The sequence below is a fragment of the Malurus melanocephalus genome, unplaced genomic scaffold (assembly GCF_030028575.1).
Source record: "Malurus melanocephalus ecotype Western Australia unplaced genomic scaffold, MMel_1.1 scaffold_327, whole genome shotgun sequence".
Classification (NCBI taxonomy): domain Eukaryota; kingdom Metazoa; phylum Chordata; class Aves; order Passeriformes; family Maluridae; genus Malurus; species Malurus melanocephalus.
In genome coordinates, this window is record NW_026623559.1 from 634,799 (window position 1) to 651,575 (window position 16,777).

General features: G+C 39.7%; 1 protein-coding gene across 2 annotated transcripts in view; it reads left to right on the forward strand.

Annotated features, from left to right (window-relative positions):
- The window catches only part of TET1 (tet methylcytosine dioxygenase 1), a 71,514-nt gene that overhangs the window by 17,784 nt on the left and 36,953 nt on the right, over window positions 1-16,777 (forward strand). For both annotated transcript variants that reach the window (XM_057377837.1, XM_057377838.1), the window contains 2 exons: window positions 12,482-14,990; window positions 16,203-16,293. In XM_057377837.1, coding sequence (XP_057233820.1) covers window positions 12,482-14,990; window positions 16,203-16,293 — 2,600 coding nt within the window. The remainder of the gene's footprint in view (window positions 1-12,481; window positions 14,991-16,202; window positions 16,294-16,777) is intronic.

The window sequence follows — 16,777 nt, forward strand, 5'->3', positions numbered from 1 at the left end:
TGATGCCTGTTGTGGCAAAATGTGGAAAATGTGGTTTTTTGGTCACAGACAGATACCTTGTATTAGGCGTCTGTCTAGTAGCGGCTCGTAGTTGGCCTTGAGGTTTTCCTCTTGAGTTCATTTTGCCACTGTCTGTGATTTGATGGCCAAACAGGTTGTATGTAATATGATTCTGTCATACCTCTCCTTTCCAAAAAGCCTTCTGAAGGGTATTTTTCCACCCTTGGCTCTTGAATGGAAAAGCTTGTCTGGTTTTGTGTGTTTGTGTGGTATCCATGTCAATTGTTGGACTTGGGTTGATTTCTGGTTTGACTTTCCCTTTGCTGAACTGYTTCTGCAGTATTTCCTCTTGGGTTTTAGGTACTGTTCTTTGTGTTTTCTGGTATTTATCTTTGTTTTGTGGTGTTGAAGTGTATTTCCTAAGCGTTTGTTCAACTGCATCCCCCTAATAGGGCATCTGAAGGCATCTCATGAGATGCTGGTTTGGGGTTGGTGGGGTTGGCCTTTGTTTTTGGATGGGAGAAAGGAGGCCAGGCATCTTAAGTTACATTGCAGCTCCATCAGTTTAGTAAACTTAAAAACTTCATAATCTGCAGACTTCATTACTAGGACATTTTTAGAAATGTGACATTGTTACTTGAGTCTAACCTGGCTTCTGCTGTTGATGGGACAGCCATGTAAAATGGTGTTGTCTTTTGTTTGTTGAATTATAACTTCAGTGTTTGATTTTATGATTGGTAGTGCCTGAGGGCATCTGACCAGTGGCATTTTCAAAATTTCAACAGTATATGTACTCTTTTTCTTTTTTTTCTTCAAGTAGTATCCTTAACTTCCTTAAAGGAGGATTTGTAGTACCTTCTTCCAGTAACACATGGAGTTTTGTTTTTTTTTCCTAACCCTCCTAAGTTTTGACAGATGCACATTTATTTACTTAGGAGGCTTGTGTTCTTTGTGCTGCTYAGGACCAACCTATTCACAGATTCTTACATGGTGAAAATAAGCAATGTTTTCCAGTTGCAAATGAGTTGGACAGATATAAAAAAAAGACTAAAAGTGATGCACACTATTATACTGTACCTTTGTGTACTGTTTGTGATTCTCCACACTCACATCTTAATATTCCTTTCTGGTTATGGGAGGACTCACTTAGGAAATTCATCCATGCCATAAATACTGTATTAGGTTCTCTATATTTATTTTGAAAGAACATCTGAARTATTCATCAGTTCTAGCAAGCAAGTGCTCATTAAAGAAAGAGTCTTTGCAAACTCAAGTAATGAATACCAGGGAAGGAATTTCCTTAGGGTTTATATGGTGTTATTTTCCCAGTTAAGAAGATGTTTCTTTAATTTTATTCCTGGTAATGGAAAATCTAYTTGAAGGGATTCATACCTAAAAAGTAATCTGCCTCCATTTCAAGTCACATTATGCACCCTGCTTCACGTGTCACCTTTTTTAGCCACTTAACTGGTGTTCTGGCTCAGTTTGGGCAGTGCAGTGCACCTCTCCCTAAGGATGGGGAAATGTTTGCATCACTTGCAAGTTAATTAACACAGAGCTCAGAAGAGTGGGACAGTWGCACATGGCATCGTGTTGTCAGGGAATTTTACACTTGCCACGTGTAGGCAGCAGTGGCACCAGTAAGGAAACCTCCCCACAGATCAGGAGACAGCTGCTGAAGCACAATCTGTGTCTGTCCTGGGGSTTCTCTGGGGCGGAGGCTGCCTTTKGGATGGCCCTGATGGAGATAAAAAATCCCAAAGCAACAACAAAACAAAAGAGGCAAAAAAGGGAGGGGAAAAATAGGGAAGAGTCTGTGGGAGAAATGCAGGATTACATATGCAATGCTAAGTGAGTTTTGTGGCTGCCTGCACAGTCTTTGTTCTCTGACTCCGTTTTAGTGTTTATGCATAAACACTGCAATGGTAATTGAGGGCGCCAGCAAAGTGTGAACGGTGCCTGCACACTCTGTAAAATACCCACAGCTAAATACAAGCCAAAAGCCAGAGATGACTCAGTTGAACTTTGGTGTCCTTTATAAACATCAGATTAAAAATATAAAAGTTTCATTTTCATCAAGGCTGCAAATAGCTGATTTTTGCTATTTCTTGATTTTTTTCCTCTACACATACAAAGCATAGTCTTGTAAAAAAACAACTTTAAAACAAAGTTGGCCTGGAAGACCTGCTATTGCCCTTTTTATGATACACTTTTAGTTTTGTTGCTCAAAGAAAGTAGAAATACACTTTCTTTTTTTTTGTCAAGGTCATACATCTGTTAACAAGGTTTAGGAAAGCAACTGCTAAAGTTCATGATAATGTTGGAGTGAGCAAGGATTGAACTGATTTTGAACATTTACTCCAAATTATGGTGTATATTTTTAGTGCAGAATATCTGCCAAAATATTTAGCTGGATGAAATTAAATTTTATTACTTTTTTCCCCTTTAAACKGAGATAAGAGCAAGTCAGTGGATGGAATTGCACTGCTGTGGAATTTTATTCAGGAAGAAGGAAGAATGGTGCAATGCAAGTTRGAAAAAAATGTCCAGAAAGCACTTAGCATATTTGTTGTGGGTTTTTTAAATGGACATTATCACCTTGGAGCATATTCGTTCAGTAAATACCAATTAAAATTACTTTGAATAGTGATTGAAAGTTTCTGACTGCTTTTTACTCCCTTTTTGCTCCCTTCCTTTGATAGGTAGACCTTGCTTTTGGTATTAGAGTGTCCTACACAAATTAGTTAACTGATATTTTTAGAAGTAAGATAATTAGCTTAGCTTTTACCTGGATTTTTAAAAACATTTTTTCAAAGAAATGTTCTGATTTTGACCTTTTTCAAGTTGAATGTGCATCTGTTTAAATGAGATCAAATATTTAATTTTTTTGCTCTTGATAGGCTCATGCAACCACTTGATGTGAGCAGGCATGATTATGGTTGTGATTTAGCTCAGGGCACTTGCTGGTGCAGCTTTCCCAGCACTTCCACATGAATGCTCTCATGAACATATGAAGCACTTGCATGGTGTTTGTACAGTTCTGCCAGGACRACTCATGTATGTAGATGTTTTTGAGCAGAGCTCTAACAAAGRAAGCCTTTGTAAGTGATCTGTAAATTATTAATCTTACTCTAGTTATTTTCTAATCCTTAATTTTTCCAGGCACTTTCTGGTGGAGTTGAACCCTGTGGACTCTTTCATGGGGTTCAGAGATGCTGTGCTGCCCTTGCACCTGCAGGGCTTCCTTACTTCAGTGCTGCTCCCACTCCCATCCACCTCTCCTCCTGTTCCTGCGCTTTCTCAGCAGCACCATCGTGCTGCTCTTGGCCTCACAACTCCCCAAAATTCTGAGGGAAGAAAGGGACCCTGTCCTTGGAGAGGAGCAGGGTTTTCTGTTGTAACTCATTCGTTGCTATAGCAGAGCTGTTGTGAGAACAGTGCCACTCTTTAGGGATTGGTGGGGGGGTGCACATCGAGGCTGGGAAGTGTTGAGTAAGGCCAGGCTGAATCTCATCATCACAGTGGCTTTGAAGGGGTTTGCATGTTTTGAATCACTATTTATTTGTAGGTATTTGTAGGTCTTAACTCTCACGGTGTGTTTTAGTTCAACTTTATTGTATGTATAGATGGACCATCAAAAAAGGTAGAAAATGTGTTTGTGATCAAAAATGTCATAAAATATCCAGTAAAAAGAACATAGTTTCTGGAAAGGAAGGAAAATGTACATGTGGAGATGAAGGTCAGCTATGTAGTGTATTAATTGAGACGTTGTTTAGATTTTCTTGATGAAGTATTACAGAATAAACCCTGYGTTTCTCTTCCAGGTATGTTGTTTTGTTGCCATTGTTTGGATTTACTGCTGCATTATGAGCTTTATTCAGTACTTGTGCTTGCTGTTTGTAATGCAGGCATTGAAATAACTGAGGGGTTCTGCCAATTCCAGTTCTCAGTGTTCTGCTGTCTATACATTTATAGACAGTAATATCTAAATATTGCTTTGAAAATGGGTGCTACCTGTTTAGGAGTGGATACCATATTGCTGAGCAAGTTTGTTTATTGCTTTTAGCAATTGATATAGGAGAAAATCATTGRGAAGCCCTAAACTTACCTGAGTGGCAGGAGATTTTTGACTTCTCTGATTTTTTTTTTCTTTCTGCCATGTTATGCCAAGGTTTTTGTTTACTGATTATGGGAAAATTAATTTAGCTGATACTACARCAGCAGACTTTCCCACTGGCATTAGGAGGAGCCTTGCTTTTGCAGAGACAAAGAGATCTGATTCCTGCTAAAATAAGTTCTTAATTGTAGGATTTCATTGGGGAGTTAAGAAGAATTCATGCTTTCTTTTTAAATATGAAATGCATGAAACTTGACTGATATAAAGAAAAAGGAAAACAGCATTTACATAAAAGACATTAACAATAATCCCTTTTCATTAATTTATGTAAAATTACTATATAGACTATATACAACAAAGCTGTCCTTGTCCTAACCACTTTAATATTAAGCCTTTTAGAATATTAGGGTTTTTTTAAGCTGACTTACAATTGAGTGGTTTGTGTCTTGACTGAATTCCTTTCTCAGTGTTTTGTTGCTGCTGTCCATRTTGTATTATAGTTTAATTAGTGCCCTATAATAAAATGGTGCTCTACATTTAATTTTCCTAAARTAAGGATTTTGCTGGATTTTTGAGTAAGAGGAAAAGCTTCTCTGTGTTGATAAATGCAAAGCATTCACTTTTGTGACAGATGATCACTGTCTGAATTCTGCAAAGCAAACACCACTGGTGCAGTGCTGCTCCATAATAACACTGTTGTTATTCCAGGATGGGAATGAAAGCTGGTATTCCTTTAAAGAGCACGTGGAAGTTGCAGTGCAAATTCTGTTTTGAGCTTTACTTATACCATAGATGTGCTAGCTCTAAGACAGAAGAGGAAACATGATTTCCAATTTTTTAGGCTTTTTCCTGATGAGAGTAAGCAAACATAGATGTACAATCCTGAATAATGCTGCCTTGTAGCATGGTGCCTTAAGTGATCAGCATGACTTTTTTTTTCTTTCTTTTTTTTTTTCTTTTTTGAATCTGGATTAAACTGTTCCTCTGACATACCTGTCTCTGACTTTTCTGTGTCTAAAGAGTATTAGTTACAGCTTTTAGTCTTGTGGCCCTTTATCAGYTTTTAAACCAGGCTAGAATGGTGTTGTGTGTCCTTAGCAGTTCTGGTCTGAGAGCTGCTRCCAATGTGTAGTAAATTGAAAATAATATAATTGGTTGTACAGCAGATGGTGGGGCACAGAACCTTGGTCCTAAATCAAGGAGCTGAATATCTACCTGGTTAGATTATAGGAACTGTGGAAAGGTACATCATTAGCTTAGTAGTTCGGATCTTTACTGCACTGAATCTGAAGAGAAATTAACTTGTCTCAGTTTGGTTCACGTGGTAAACCCAGAAAACTGTCATTATAAGTTGTTCTTGTGCTAGGAGGTTGTAAGACTGTATCCTTTGATTTGGCTTAAACATATTTTTTTTAAACTAGCTGAAAGAACTTGAATTTAAAAATTCCCATGGATGAGAAGTGCATCCAAGTGCCTAACAAGATACTTAAAAATATTCCTTGCTCTTTCTCTGTCTTGCTGCAAAATGTGCACCACATTTTGGTGTTTCAAATGGTGACTCCCGTTGAAGGCCGGTCTTCTCTGGCCTTAACTTAAAGTCATTGATTCTCGTTATACTTTTGTCTACTAGAACAAGGAGCCCTCTGTTATCAGCATTCTTTTTCACATAGACTGAGCAGGAGTTTGTGGCTTTTCAATTTTCTTTCTCTTTGGTAAATTGCAGAATGAGTAGAGAGTGAACTTGAGGCTTTCACTTCAAGATGTTTCAATSCTTTGTCACTCTTGTGGTCCTTGAAGGCCTCTTCAGCATATCAATGTGTGCCTTGAATTGGGGATGCCAGAGCAGGATACTTTATTCTACTAGCAGGTGCAAAMGTGCCAAGTACAGGATAGAAAGTAACCAGTTTTTTCCTAGTTACATTGTTATTTATGTACCCAAGAATCTCACTAACCCTTTGAGCCATGAAGTTGCACCAGGAGTTTCTATAGTTACTGTGCAGTTGATAATTGACCATGTTAATGTCCTCCTTTAAGGCACTGCTTTCCAAGGTAGAAACCTGCCTTTTGTAAATACAGTCCCATGTCTCTTGCTAAATACGCAATTACGCTTTAGTTTTAATGAAAAGCCTGGCTTGCCAGCTTAATTTAGGAAGCATTGTGTCTGGTCTTTGAATTACTTGCTATTTTTTGTAAGTGTTAAATTAACTGCTCTTTCAGGTTGTTGCTAAGAATGTTGCACATGKCTGTGATTTACTCCCTGAAGGCTCTGTTGCGAACACTGTGATGATTCTCCATTTGCAGGAAAGGGCCAGGCAGCATTTCCTTAACACTGTGCTGATGGTTTCATAAATGAGTAGACCACAAGAGACATTAGCTGGGATGGGTAAATTCAGAGACTGAATTTCTTTCATCTCTGCTTTTTCACTAAAGCACGTTAGGGGACAGTTGTATTGGGGAATACRTACTGCTGCTGATTGTATCATTTTTCTTTTCTGGCTTAATTGAGTGCTATATTTTCTAGAGCTGCCAGGGTCTCTTTGAGTACTTGGTTTCAATGTTGAAGACAAATGATTGAGTAATTCAAAACACCAGTAAAAAACAAACCAAACCAAACCSAAACCCCAAGGAAAACAAAAACAACCAAGCAAGCTGCTTGTTTATGTTTGCTTCTGTGTCAGAAAAAAGACTGTAGTGTTTGGGGGGGTTTTATTTCTTAATAAATCCACTTCTTAGATGCCTGTGTAGGAGAATGGAGTATCCTTCACCCTCTGTTTTTTCTTGCTCCTGTTTGTAGCTTTTACCAGATAGAGCCAGGAGTTGAGGGAAATAATAAATGGAGTTTGTGGCTGAGAGCACMTATTTCCAAATAGTAATCCAATAAATACATTTCTATGGGAGTCACAATTTGAAACCTTTACAGTCAGAATTAGCATCCTGTAGTTTTTTATTTTTGTAAGTAAGTGTATCCTTTAGGAGCTGATACTGTAAATCTTCTTSGTAAATAGCATCACTGAAGTTGTTACCCAAGGTGGGTGGGAGGGCTGCTCTGGTAATGGTGTAGGAGAGAAAAGGAAGAGAACGAAGACATAAAGACTTCAAGGCCATAATGTRCTAATTCCTCTTAGACAGAGAAGATAAGGAGCTTTTCTGGAGGGAAGGCTGGATGATATTTGAAGAACGTAGCAGAAGCTATAAATGTAGATTAAATGGAGATGAAACTGAGAGCTAAGCTGTAGCTTGGAGAATGTTCTTTGCTGTTGTAGCTACAGAAATGCAAAAAAAAAGCAACCAGCAATTAGAGCAGACTTTTCAGCTGTACTAAGATCCAGTGTGAAATGCTACTGGCTGTGATTCTCAAGTTGGTGACTGAGTGATTTGATCTCAGGGAAATTGGAAGTGAATGGGATCCCTCCAGGAAAGCACCAATGTCCTGCCCCAGGTTTCTCCAGATTTGCAGAGCCTCTTGTTCCCCTGAGTTTCTGTATAAACCAGCTTCTGTGCTAAAACTTGTCCGCATAGTTTTGCCAACATGATCGTCCYGTCCCTCAGTGCCATCTGTGAACGCTGCTCTCTTGAGGAACAAAACACCWTGTACATTCAGACTGTGTTAGATTAACGAAGGTCCCCAATCTGCCAGTCTGTTTCTCTGCATTAATTCCTATGGAAAATGTATCTTAGTTGTGCTACTGTAGAAATGTGGTACCCTGAGAGAGACTCCTTCATGTCTGCAGTTATGCAGTGTAGTGGTAACTGCGTTATGCTTATGGTGAGGTTGATGGGGAATACAGCTTGCAGCTTGGCCCCTACTCTGCTGTTCTCTCTTTTGGGGCCCTACTTGGACACCCTGCTCAAGCTGCGGCCCTGGGCAGCCAACTCCAGCATGTTGCTGTTGTCTGAATTACAGTAGTCAAATATGTTATGTGGTCTGAAACAGAAGGTTATTCTTAAATGTATTACTGTGTCTGCCTTTAATTAAAAGAACAAAACCAAAATCCAACAAAACAAAACAAAAAAAMMMCAAAACCAAAATAAAACAAAAAAGCCAACCAAAACTAACCAACCAACCAACAAAACCCTAAACAAAAACACAACGAAAAAGCGAACTTGGCTGTATTCAGGAGGTGACCTATAGCTTCCACRGCATTCCACCTTACATTTGCTTCTGTTCTAACCAGTGCATGTTTTCCTACGTGGCATTTGACATAAGCAACTTTTTCTCCACAGCTGTGCTGTCTCCCTGTTGCTTGTTCTATCCATGTCTTATCTCCTTATCCCTGTATGTTGGTCCTGTCCAGTGCAAGTTCTTGATTCCACTGAATTTGTGCATGTCCTGTGGAGCAGACTCTGGACAGCAGGAATAAATGGTCAGCTGGCTGGTGGTTTCTTATGACTTGGTAAGGCAGTGACATCTGACAGGTGGACCATGAATCACACACCTTGTTTGAATGTCAGATGAAGTACATTTGGGGTCTTTTCCCAACAGTTTTTCTGAAACAAAACTTATSTTGTGGTGTTGGAACTCTGAGGAGCTGCCAGCTCTGTCCCAACTCAGGGGGTGTGTGGATGGAGCTGACACTGTGGCAGGATCCAGGCTTACCCATGGCACTGCAGCTTGCAAGCGCTTCTTGCCCACTCATCCTCTTGCTGATGAATGTTGTGACCTTGGAAGAGCTGTCTTTTGGGTCATCCCAGTTTTTGGCATAAGCTAGGGGATGCAAGCATTGTTGSATCTGTTGGCCATTGTATTCTCACMGGCCCTGGGCAGAATCTTACAGGAAGGGCAGGTTAGGGGACTTGGCATTAATAGTTGTGTTACTCATCACGACTTGTTTGTAGAGCCATTTCATTAGTAGTTGGACAGGGCATCATCTGTTATTTCTTGTTTATAGTAGTAATTGATCCTGGTGATGTTCTTAGCACACTGTGTGTTGTTACCACCTGTAGAGGTTTGAAATGAGAGACACAAATTGATGGCCTGCTCGCTGTTGTTCAGAAGGTGTGGAATTATATCGAGGGTAGCTTAAGCATGGCATTTGGATTGTGAATTGGTGAGTTCTGCATTACCTCAGAGGCATCGTGTTAAAAGAGAAGTTAATAGAAAGTCTGACTGTTTTCAGAATGTCAGATGATTTGTTATAACTGGCTATTTGTGTGTGCTGGAAGCATTAGCTTGCTGAATGAATTCTTATGTGTGTGTATATATGGGATAAATTCTGGTTAAAATTGCAGYGATACAGCAGTGGCCACAGCAGACTCTGTGGTTCCTGTCCTAATGGCATAAACTACTGCAAAGCCTGAGCTTGAGCATGATTTGTTAGTGGCTCATGTCTCCTGGCAGAGTAGAGCTCTCTTTGATGAGAGAGAGAGAGAGGAAATTACTAGTATTGATCAGATTTGTTCTTCGGCTTTTCATTACGCTTGTGCAAAAGCCTTAGAAATTGATCAGATCAGAGTTACGTGCTCAATTCCTGTGAATGTTAACGCTGGTGCTTGGGGYTGTGGTATCCTTGTCTGGAGTTTGCCCTGGGATTTTTGCACCCAGATTCAGGACTTGAAGATACATTGCTCCTAGGTTGAGGGGAAGAATCAAATTAGTTTTGTCCCTGGTAGTGTGTCTGCATTTCTCTTTGTGGTGGGAAGTATTAACTTCACATCCTAACAGACTATCCAGTGGCCTTTTCTGTTTACAAGGGGAAGGAAAAGGTATCTTTTAGGATCCATTGCAGTTGGGTAATAGGACATAAAGTAGCATAGTGTCAAAAGACAGAGTTTGATTAAGGCAAAAGACAGAGTTTGATTAAGGCAATTATGTCTGATTTTATGACAATATTTTGTCTTCATGTGGAAAAATAAAATAGGAACTAACTCATGCCAATGATGTGATTCATCTGGGTTTTCTTCTTCCTCATTGCATGTGGGCAGCTTCTAGTAATGTTAGCGGAAAATATGAAGTATGAGGAATAATTTTTTGTTTAAGCAATTCCACCTTGGCTGTTGGAATCACAGTGGTCTTGTAGGGACACAGCACTGTATCTGGGCAGTACTAGCAGACTGAGGAATATCCTGAGTATTTTTGAGTGTAGCAGTGCATTTTGATCAGATGTAGTATTTTAYTGAGGAACAATCTAGTTGGGAGAACTGTGATGACACTTCTACTGGGTGCTGTCAGTGGATYCTGTGTCWGATCTTCTCATCTCTGCTAACTGTGGATGCAGCCTCTTCCTTCCCTATGCCTCTTATTGCTCCCAAATTACCAGACGTAGGTTATGAGGTTTTTTTAATGCAGTGAACGATCTTTCTGATGAATGGAATACAAAATGTGGTGTTGCATTGAAAATGTACAAATGATGGGGAATTAATTTTCATGTATTTGATTTTATGTCCTCAGCCTCCTAATTGTCTGATTAAATAATTCTTAATAGCAATTTTACATGGTTGGGAACCTTCTGGATTGGTAGAGATATTAGATACACTTYTGCCTAAGAAAGAACAACAATTTCATATTCTAATTCTTGCTGAAATTAAGGTATTGAAATTCAGCTTTTGCACAGTTACTGAATTGTGGTGTTTTACTCTTTTATGAGTAAAAGTGAGTCCTTAAAATATTTTCTGGTACAGTTGCAGAGACCTGTGTGATGCATTCAGCCCTTCTAGCAATTGAACTGTGTAACTTGTTTAGCTTTTGTGGATCCCTTAGAAAGCACTTGGTGGCCCGCTGGGTCTGGGAATCATTCACTGAAAACTACCAGGATCCAGAGGAGCTCTGGCTCACAGACCATTAGTCAGGATCTGTGATGAAAAGACATTAAATAAGGAATCTTTTTGTATGGAGTACCTGTAGGTTTGACTTAGCAGCATAGGTGCTGGATATGGGTTTACGTAACTTTGTCATGAGGATGCATGATGCCTCTCTTAACATCTTGGACATGCTATGGATTCCTGGTTTTGKGGTTTATCATTGGGAATCAGTTGCAAGGTGACCACTGAGCTCCAGCTTGAGCAGGATTTGTGTGCCTTGTTTTGCCTCGGGGTTTCTGGCAATTCCATCTCGATGGTTATAATTAATTATAAGCCTATTTCACATTTATTTTCCTGAGTTTTCTCAGAAGTCCATACCCTTTAGCTGGTATGACTGCAGCACCATCTCTGATATCACTGAATGGTTCATACTGGGTGGTATTTTCGGGCACTGCTATGATGTACTGCACCAACATGGGGTTAGTTACTCTGTTGTTTTGCTGATAGCTGATTTGAAAAGCACTCCTTTTTTTTTTTTTAAGTATGGCTGAAGGTTACAGGGGATTAAGGAACTCTTAAACGTTGCAATCAGATTACGGACTAGCACTATCTACTGTGATTTAAAATTATTTTTTAAAGGAAATTTAATATAGATAGCAATAAAATTTGATCAGCATTACAAAGATTGGATTCCTGTCTTTATTGCTCCTTCTGCCTAARTTTCTGACTTTTTTTWTTTTTTATTTTTGCTTTGCATAACTCCTTACTTCATAGTACTRTCTTAAGGCCCAYATATAYATTCTTTCCAGGACRTAATATTCTGATTCTGTCTAGATTYTGACTTTTCTTAAACCACATGAATTGTATATCAGTGAAGATGAAGAACATACTTACCAAAATTTAGCATCATACTTACTAAAATTTAGCATTTACTAAAATACGGTTTAGAATTGCTTACATGAGCTACTACTGTTGAGAAATCTGGAAATTTCCATCTAAATACAGAAGCTAAACAATTATTAAAGCTTTTGAGTGAACTGATGTGAATTGGCTTTCTGTTAATTTCTTCATGGGGTTTGTAATTTCTTAAGGGCTTGAAGCAGGAATGGCCAGTTTTCAGGCTTAGCTGAAGTGTCCACCAAGTGGTGTATTGTTAGCCAGTTTATTGGTCTAGCYAAATTAATGTAATTATACCAAATTACTGCTGAACTTTCTGTGGTTTAAGCCTTTGGATTTCAGTCTTGCTTTTAACAAAAGCTTTCTACCTTTTTTTGTGCTTTTGCAAATTAATTAAATATTGAATCCTTACATCTAATTCTAAATGCTAAGATCCTGTATCTGACTATTCATTTTATTAGTCTCCCACCATCACCCACCATATCTACACAAAATTTCTTCCTCTGCTCTCAACAGTGGGGAAAAATAGCTTTAAATATGGGTAGTGTCTTTAGCCTTCAAGTTATTTTCTAACTTCCTGGTTTGGGGGKTTTTTTTCAGTGTCTGTGCCTATTTAGGATATTCCTTTATCTGTCAAAGTAGTGTTTAATTGCTGTAAATATGAAGCTTCTTGTTTTTAATGTGTTTWGAACAGCTGTTACAACAAGGTTTTTTATTATTATTTTATAGGCAAATTTAGAAAACAAACCAGTAAATGGCCGCAGACCAGAACTCATGGAATGCAGTATATGTGGTCATGGTGAAAAATACAGGGTGAAGACAAACCAAGCAGTAGCCATTGAAAATGTGCAGTCTAAGGAGAAAGAGAGAATGACTGGATTAGAAGCAGAGAAGTGGGCACATAACGAGAAGCCATCTTTTGGTGTCCATGTCAATGGTGACATCCATGGAGCTGTGACAGGCACCGAACACTTGAAACATGCTGACCACAGTGAAAGAGCAGCCTCTCCCAGTCAGTTCGCTGAGCCAAAAAAACCCTTTGCACATACCATCAAAAATGGCATAAAAACCCTGCATTATTCACCACCAGAAGCAGCTACTTCACTGAAAAATGTATCTGTAGAGGAAAGGACAGATTTGACAAGCAACTCCCACATGCAATGGCCTAAGGGTACCAATCTGAATAACATAGTAAGCACTCTGACGACTGGCCCTGGCTGTGTTCACCCAGAAAACCAAGGAAATGTTGTAATGAAAGAGGAAAACTGCACTTGCAGCATCTCTGAGTATTATGATAAGTCCGTTTTGCAGACAGGTTCCATCTTGGATCTACAGGAARGCTTGTGTTGTCCTCCACTGCCTGAAGAGGAGCTGCAGGCAGGGAAGGATGGCTTTGAAGTACCTAATGTGGAGACACAGCTTGAGAATTCTGCACTCCAGCCAACTTTCTTGTCCCTGATTAAAAACAGAAATTTAACTCTGGAGCAGGTTGTAGCTATTGAAGCTTTAACACAGTTGTCTGAAGCTCCTTTAGAAACAACTTCACCAGCTAAAACTGAAAGTATTGAATGTACRAGGGAAACAACTTCCAACTTGCTCCCTAGTTTTAAAAGGGATATCTCGTCCTCCTTCACATCCTCTGCATTAAAAGAAATCAAAGACACTTACTTACAAAATGAGCAACAGCTCTTGGCTCACTGCACACACTCGCAGAAGCAGCTCCCTAATAAGGCAGTGTTATACAATGGCCAAAGTTTGGTGTCTGAATTGTGTGATAAACCTGCCAGTCTGGCTGGGGAGATGTATAAATTACAGTTATCCTCAGGAGATACCAAAACTTTATCTGACTTAACATCTAATGCAACATCATTTTCAGGATATGATTCCAAGAAAAGTGGTGCTCATGAACCAGTCCCCMTTGCAGGGTATTGCAATGCTTCGTGCAATGTCCAGCAAACAAGGAATGACTTGGAAGCTCCTGGCCAGTTAGAGCAAAAGCCAGCATATAATGATTTGAAATTGGAAGGTCGTTCTTTGATTAGAGAAGGAGGAATTCATAGCCAGGATGAAGAGGATGTAGCTGCACAACTAACTCAGCTTGCAGCTCTGATTGAATCAAACCAAACAAATTCAGAGCAGAAGAGCGACATAAAGACATCACTGCTTAATCTAATATCCCATGAGAGGCAGCCTAACCAAGATGTGTTGCAGAAAAAAGAATCTGTATTTTTTAGGCATAATTATAGTTCCTTGCTGTTAAAGCAAAAGCAAGCAACAAATAAGAAAGGAAATGCTGTGCCATGGAAACCAAGACACAAAAAGAAGCCTCAAGAAGCACGCTATCAACACAATAATCAAAACCAGCCAGAGCTGTTGTCATGCCAGCATAGTGAATTGCAGGACATTTGGATATCATCAAAACTGCACAAGCTTGGTCAAACCATGCCACAGGACTCGAGAGTAGCTCCATCTGAAAAAAAATCTCCAAGAACCAAAGTACAGAGAGCACTCAGTCAAAATACTTTAGCATCRCAAGAAAAAACTAGATTATTTCTCCCACAAGCACAGATAAAATTCCACAGATGTTTACCTGAGGCACCGCAGGAGAAAAAAAAAGACAGGTTGTTTGGCTGTGAAGTGGTGAATRAGCAAATGAAAACTGCAGGCTCCAGTGACCCACTAGGCACTGATCCACTGAAAAATGAAATTGTTGCACGTAGCCAGCATAGTGACCTGTCCTCCCGTAATCCTCTGGCTGCTTCACAGCTGAAGACAGCATCCTTGTTGAAAAGACCAACTGAAAACCTACAGATGTTTACAGAAAAATGTAATTCTCAGGTACAGCAAACGGCAAATGTCAGTCAGGTGCATCCTTTACCAACTTTTAACCAGTCTAACCTGAGAGCTAACGAAATGCGTGGTGAAAATGGAGCCTATGTTCAGCAGGTTGATCCCAAGTCACAGGTGCTGCCTTTTCCCAGTGGTGGGGCCCAGGTATCAGGTCCTGCTGAAGCTCTCAGGAATATGGAGTGTGTGGGTGAGGTGACTGTTCTGACATCAACCAATTTGGGTACTGACCACACCCAGAGCACAGGCGACTCAGGGTGTTCCCCAGCAAAAAACACTCTCAGCAGTTTCCTTGAATCACCTATGAAGTTTCTTGATACCCCTACAAAAAATTTAATAGACACACCTACCAAAAAAGGACAATCTGAATTCCCAACTTGTGACTGTGTTGGTAAGTGTTTTTGCTAATTTTTGTCTGTACGTTTCAGATGGAGGTGTGCTTCTTTTAATGTGAGGTGGTGTATATGACAGCTGTTGCAAAAGAATCAGTGTTTCACCATTAGAAGATAGGAGGAAATTCTTTCCCCTGATTGTAACTTTTGCTTGGTATTCTTTGGGCCTGCAAAGCACAGCGGAATTGAGTATTTTTTGTACTGCAGCTGGCAAGTTTAAATCCTCCACTTTAAATTTAAACTTGAAGGAAAGGGAGTTTCTCTGCTTGTTGTTCTGCCATCACTGACCTGTGCTTTATGTGTAATGCAGATAAGTCTGCSTTGTATCAAGTCATGATTTTGATGGTCTAGAACTGGTGGGTGCCTGAGCAGGCTGGGCAAATGTCCCAGTCTATTGTCATTGTTGCCAAAATGTCTCAGACAGGCAGGAGAGCATAGGTGGGGGTGGCCTTGTTCCTGTCACTGTCACTGTCCGGACAGCTGCTGTGGGCTGGCCCGGAGAGAGGAGTGATGTCCAGGGCTCTGGCCATGTGGAGGAGAGCTCAGGTGGAGCTGAGCTGGGCCACTTGTGGAGTCACTCTGTTGYAGCAGGAGGTGTCAGAGCAAACTCTGCACGGAGGGTTGTGCAAACACAGCTTGGCTGAGGGTGTGAGACAATGCTGTGTTGCCACACTACCGAAGCACCCAGATGGAAAGACAAGGCAGAGCTTTTGAAACAAATCGTAGGCAGGCAGATTGTTTCATCTTTGTTTTCATGTTCTGAATCAACAGAGTGCTTGTTAAGAGGCCTGGGTTATGTTTTCTGTTCTGTAGTATATGACTGTAAGTTAATTTGTTTTATTGCCCTCAATTGCCCTTTGTCTRAAATGAATTAATAATGTTGCTACCAACAAGGATATTGGGAATTTTACTTAGTCAATGCATGCCAGCTCCTCTGATGGAAATTTTAAAGAATGCAAAATATGCTGTAATTAGGGTTACTTCATAACWTTAACAAAAATGCTAGCAGAATCATAGGAGGAAATAAGTATAAAATAATTTCAGTGTGTCTGAAGAGAAGAGCCTGTCATACTCTTTACTCATGTTCCAGGGTCAAATTTTATGTGTTCTATTTTAATTTAGAAGGTGTTACTGTAAACTTTCTAAGATTACTTTTAATGGAGTAAATAAATTTTGTGTGTGCCAATGTAGTTTTCTTTRCCTGCTTACAGAGCAAATTATAGAAAAAGATGAAGGCCCCTATTACACACACCTTGGGACAGGACCAAGTGTTGCTGCTGTGAGAGAAATTATGGAGAACAGGTGAGGAAAATTCAGTGTTTAATGCTCACTGTATTTTTGACTATCTAAACAGGGAAGAAGTAGAGCTCTGAGAAATGAAGTGCTGCATTTAGCTTTATTTTGCTGAACTTTTCTCAGTACTCATTTGTAAAGAGTTTTCTTGTTTAGATGTGCATCTGRTGAGTGCGAGCACTTCAGTTCCAAACTCGTGTGCCTTTTCTGAGCTCCTGCAACCTCAGTGTTGAAGTTCACGTGTGGTTGTTCTGAGGTGCCCTTGAAGTCAATAGGAAGAACAGGGATCAGCAGCTGGCAGAATAAAGTTTTCTGGTGTCCTACATGTGRAGAAGCTTTGGCAAACTGGAAAGAAAAAGGCCATTCTAGTGACTGATTGCACTAGCATTTATRTGCATTTTCTTACCCAGATAATATTTCCTTAGTGGCAGAAGTTTATTAAGAGATAAAACTACTCTCGCAAGTACGGTTTTAAATGAAAATGATTTTTTTT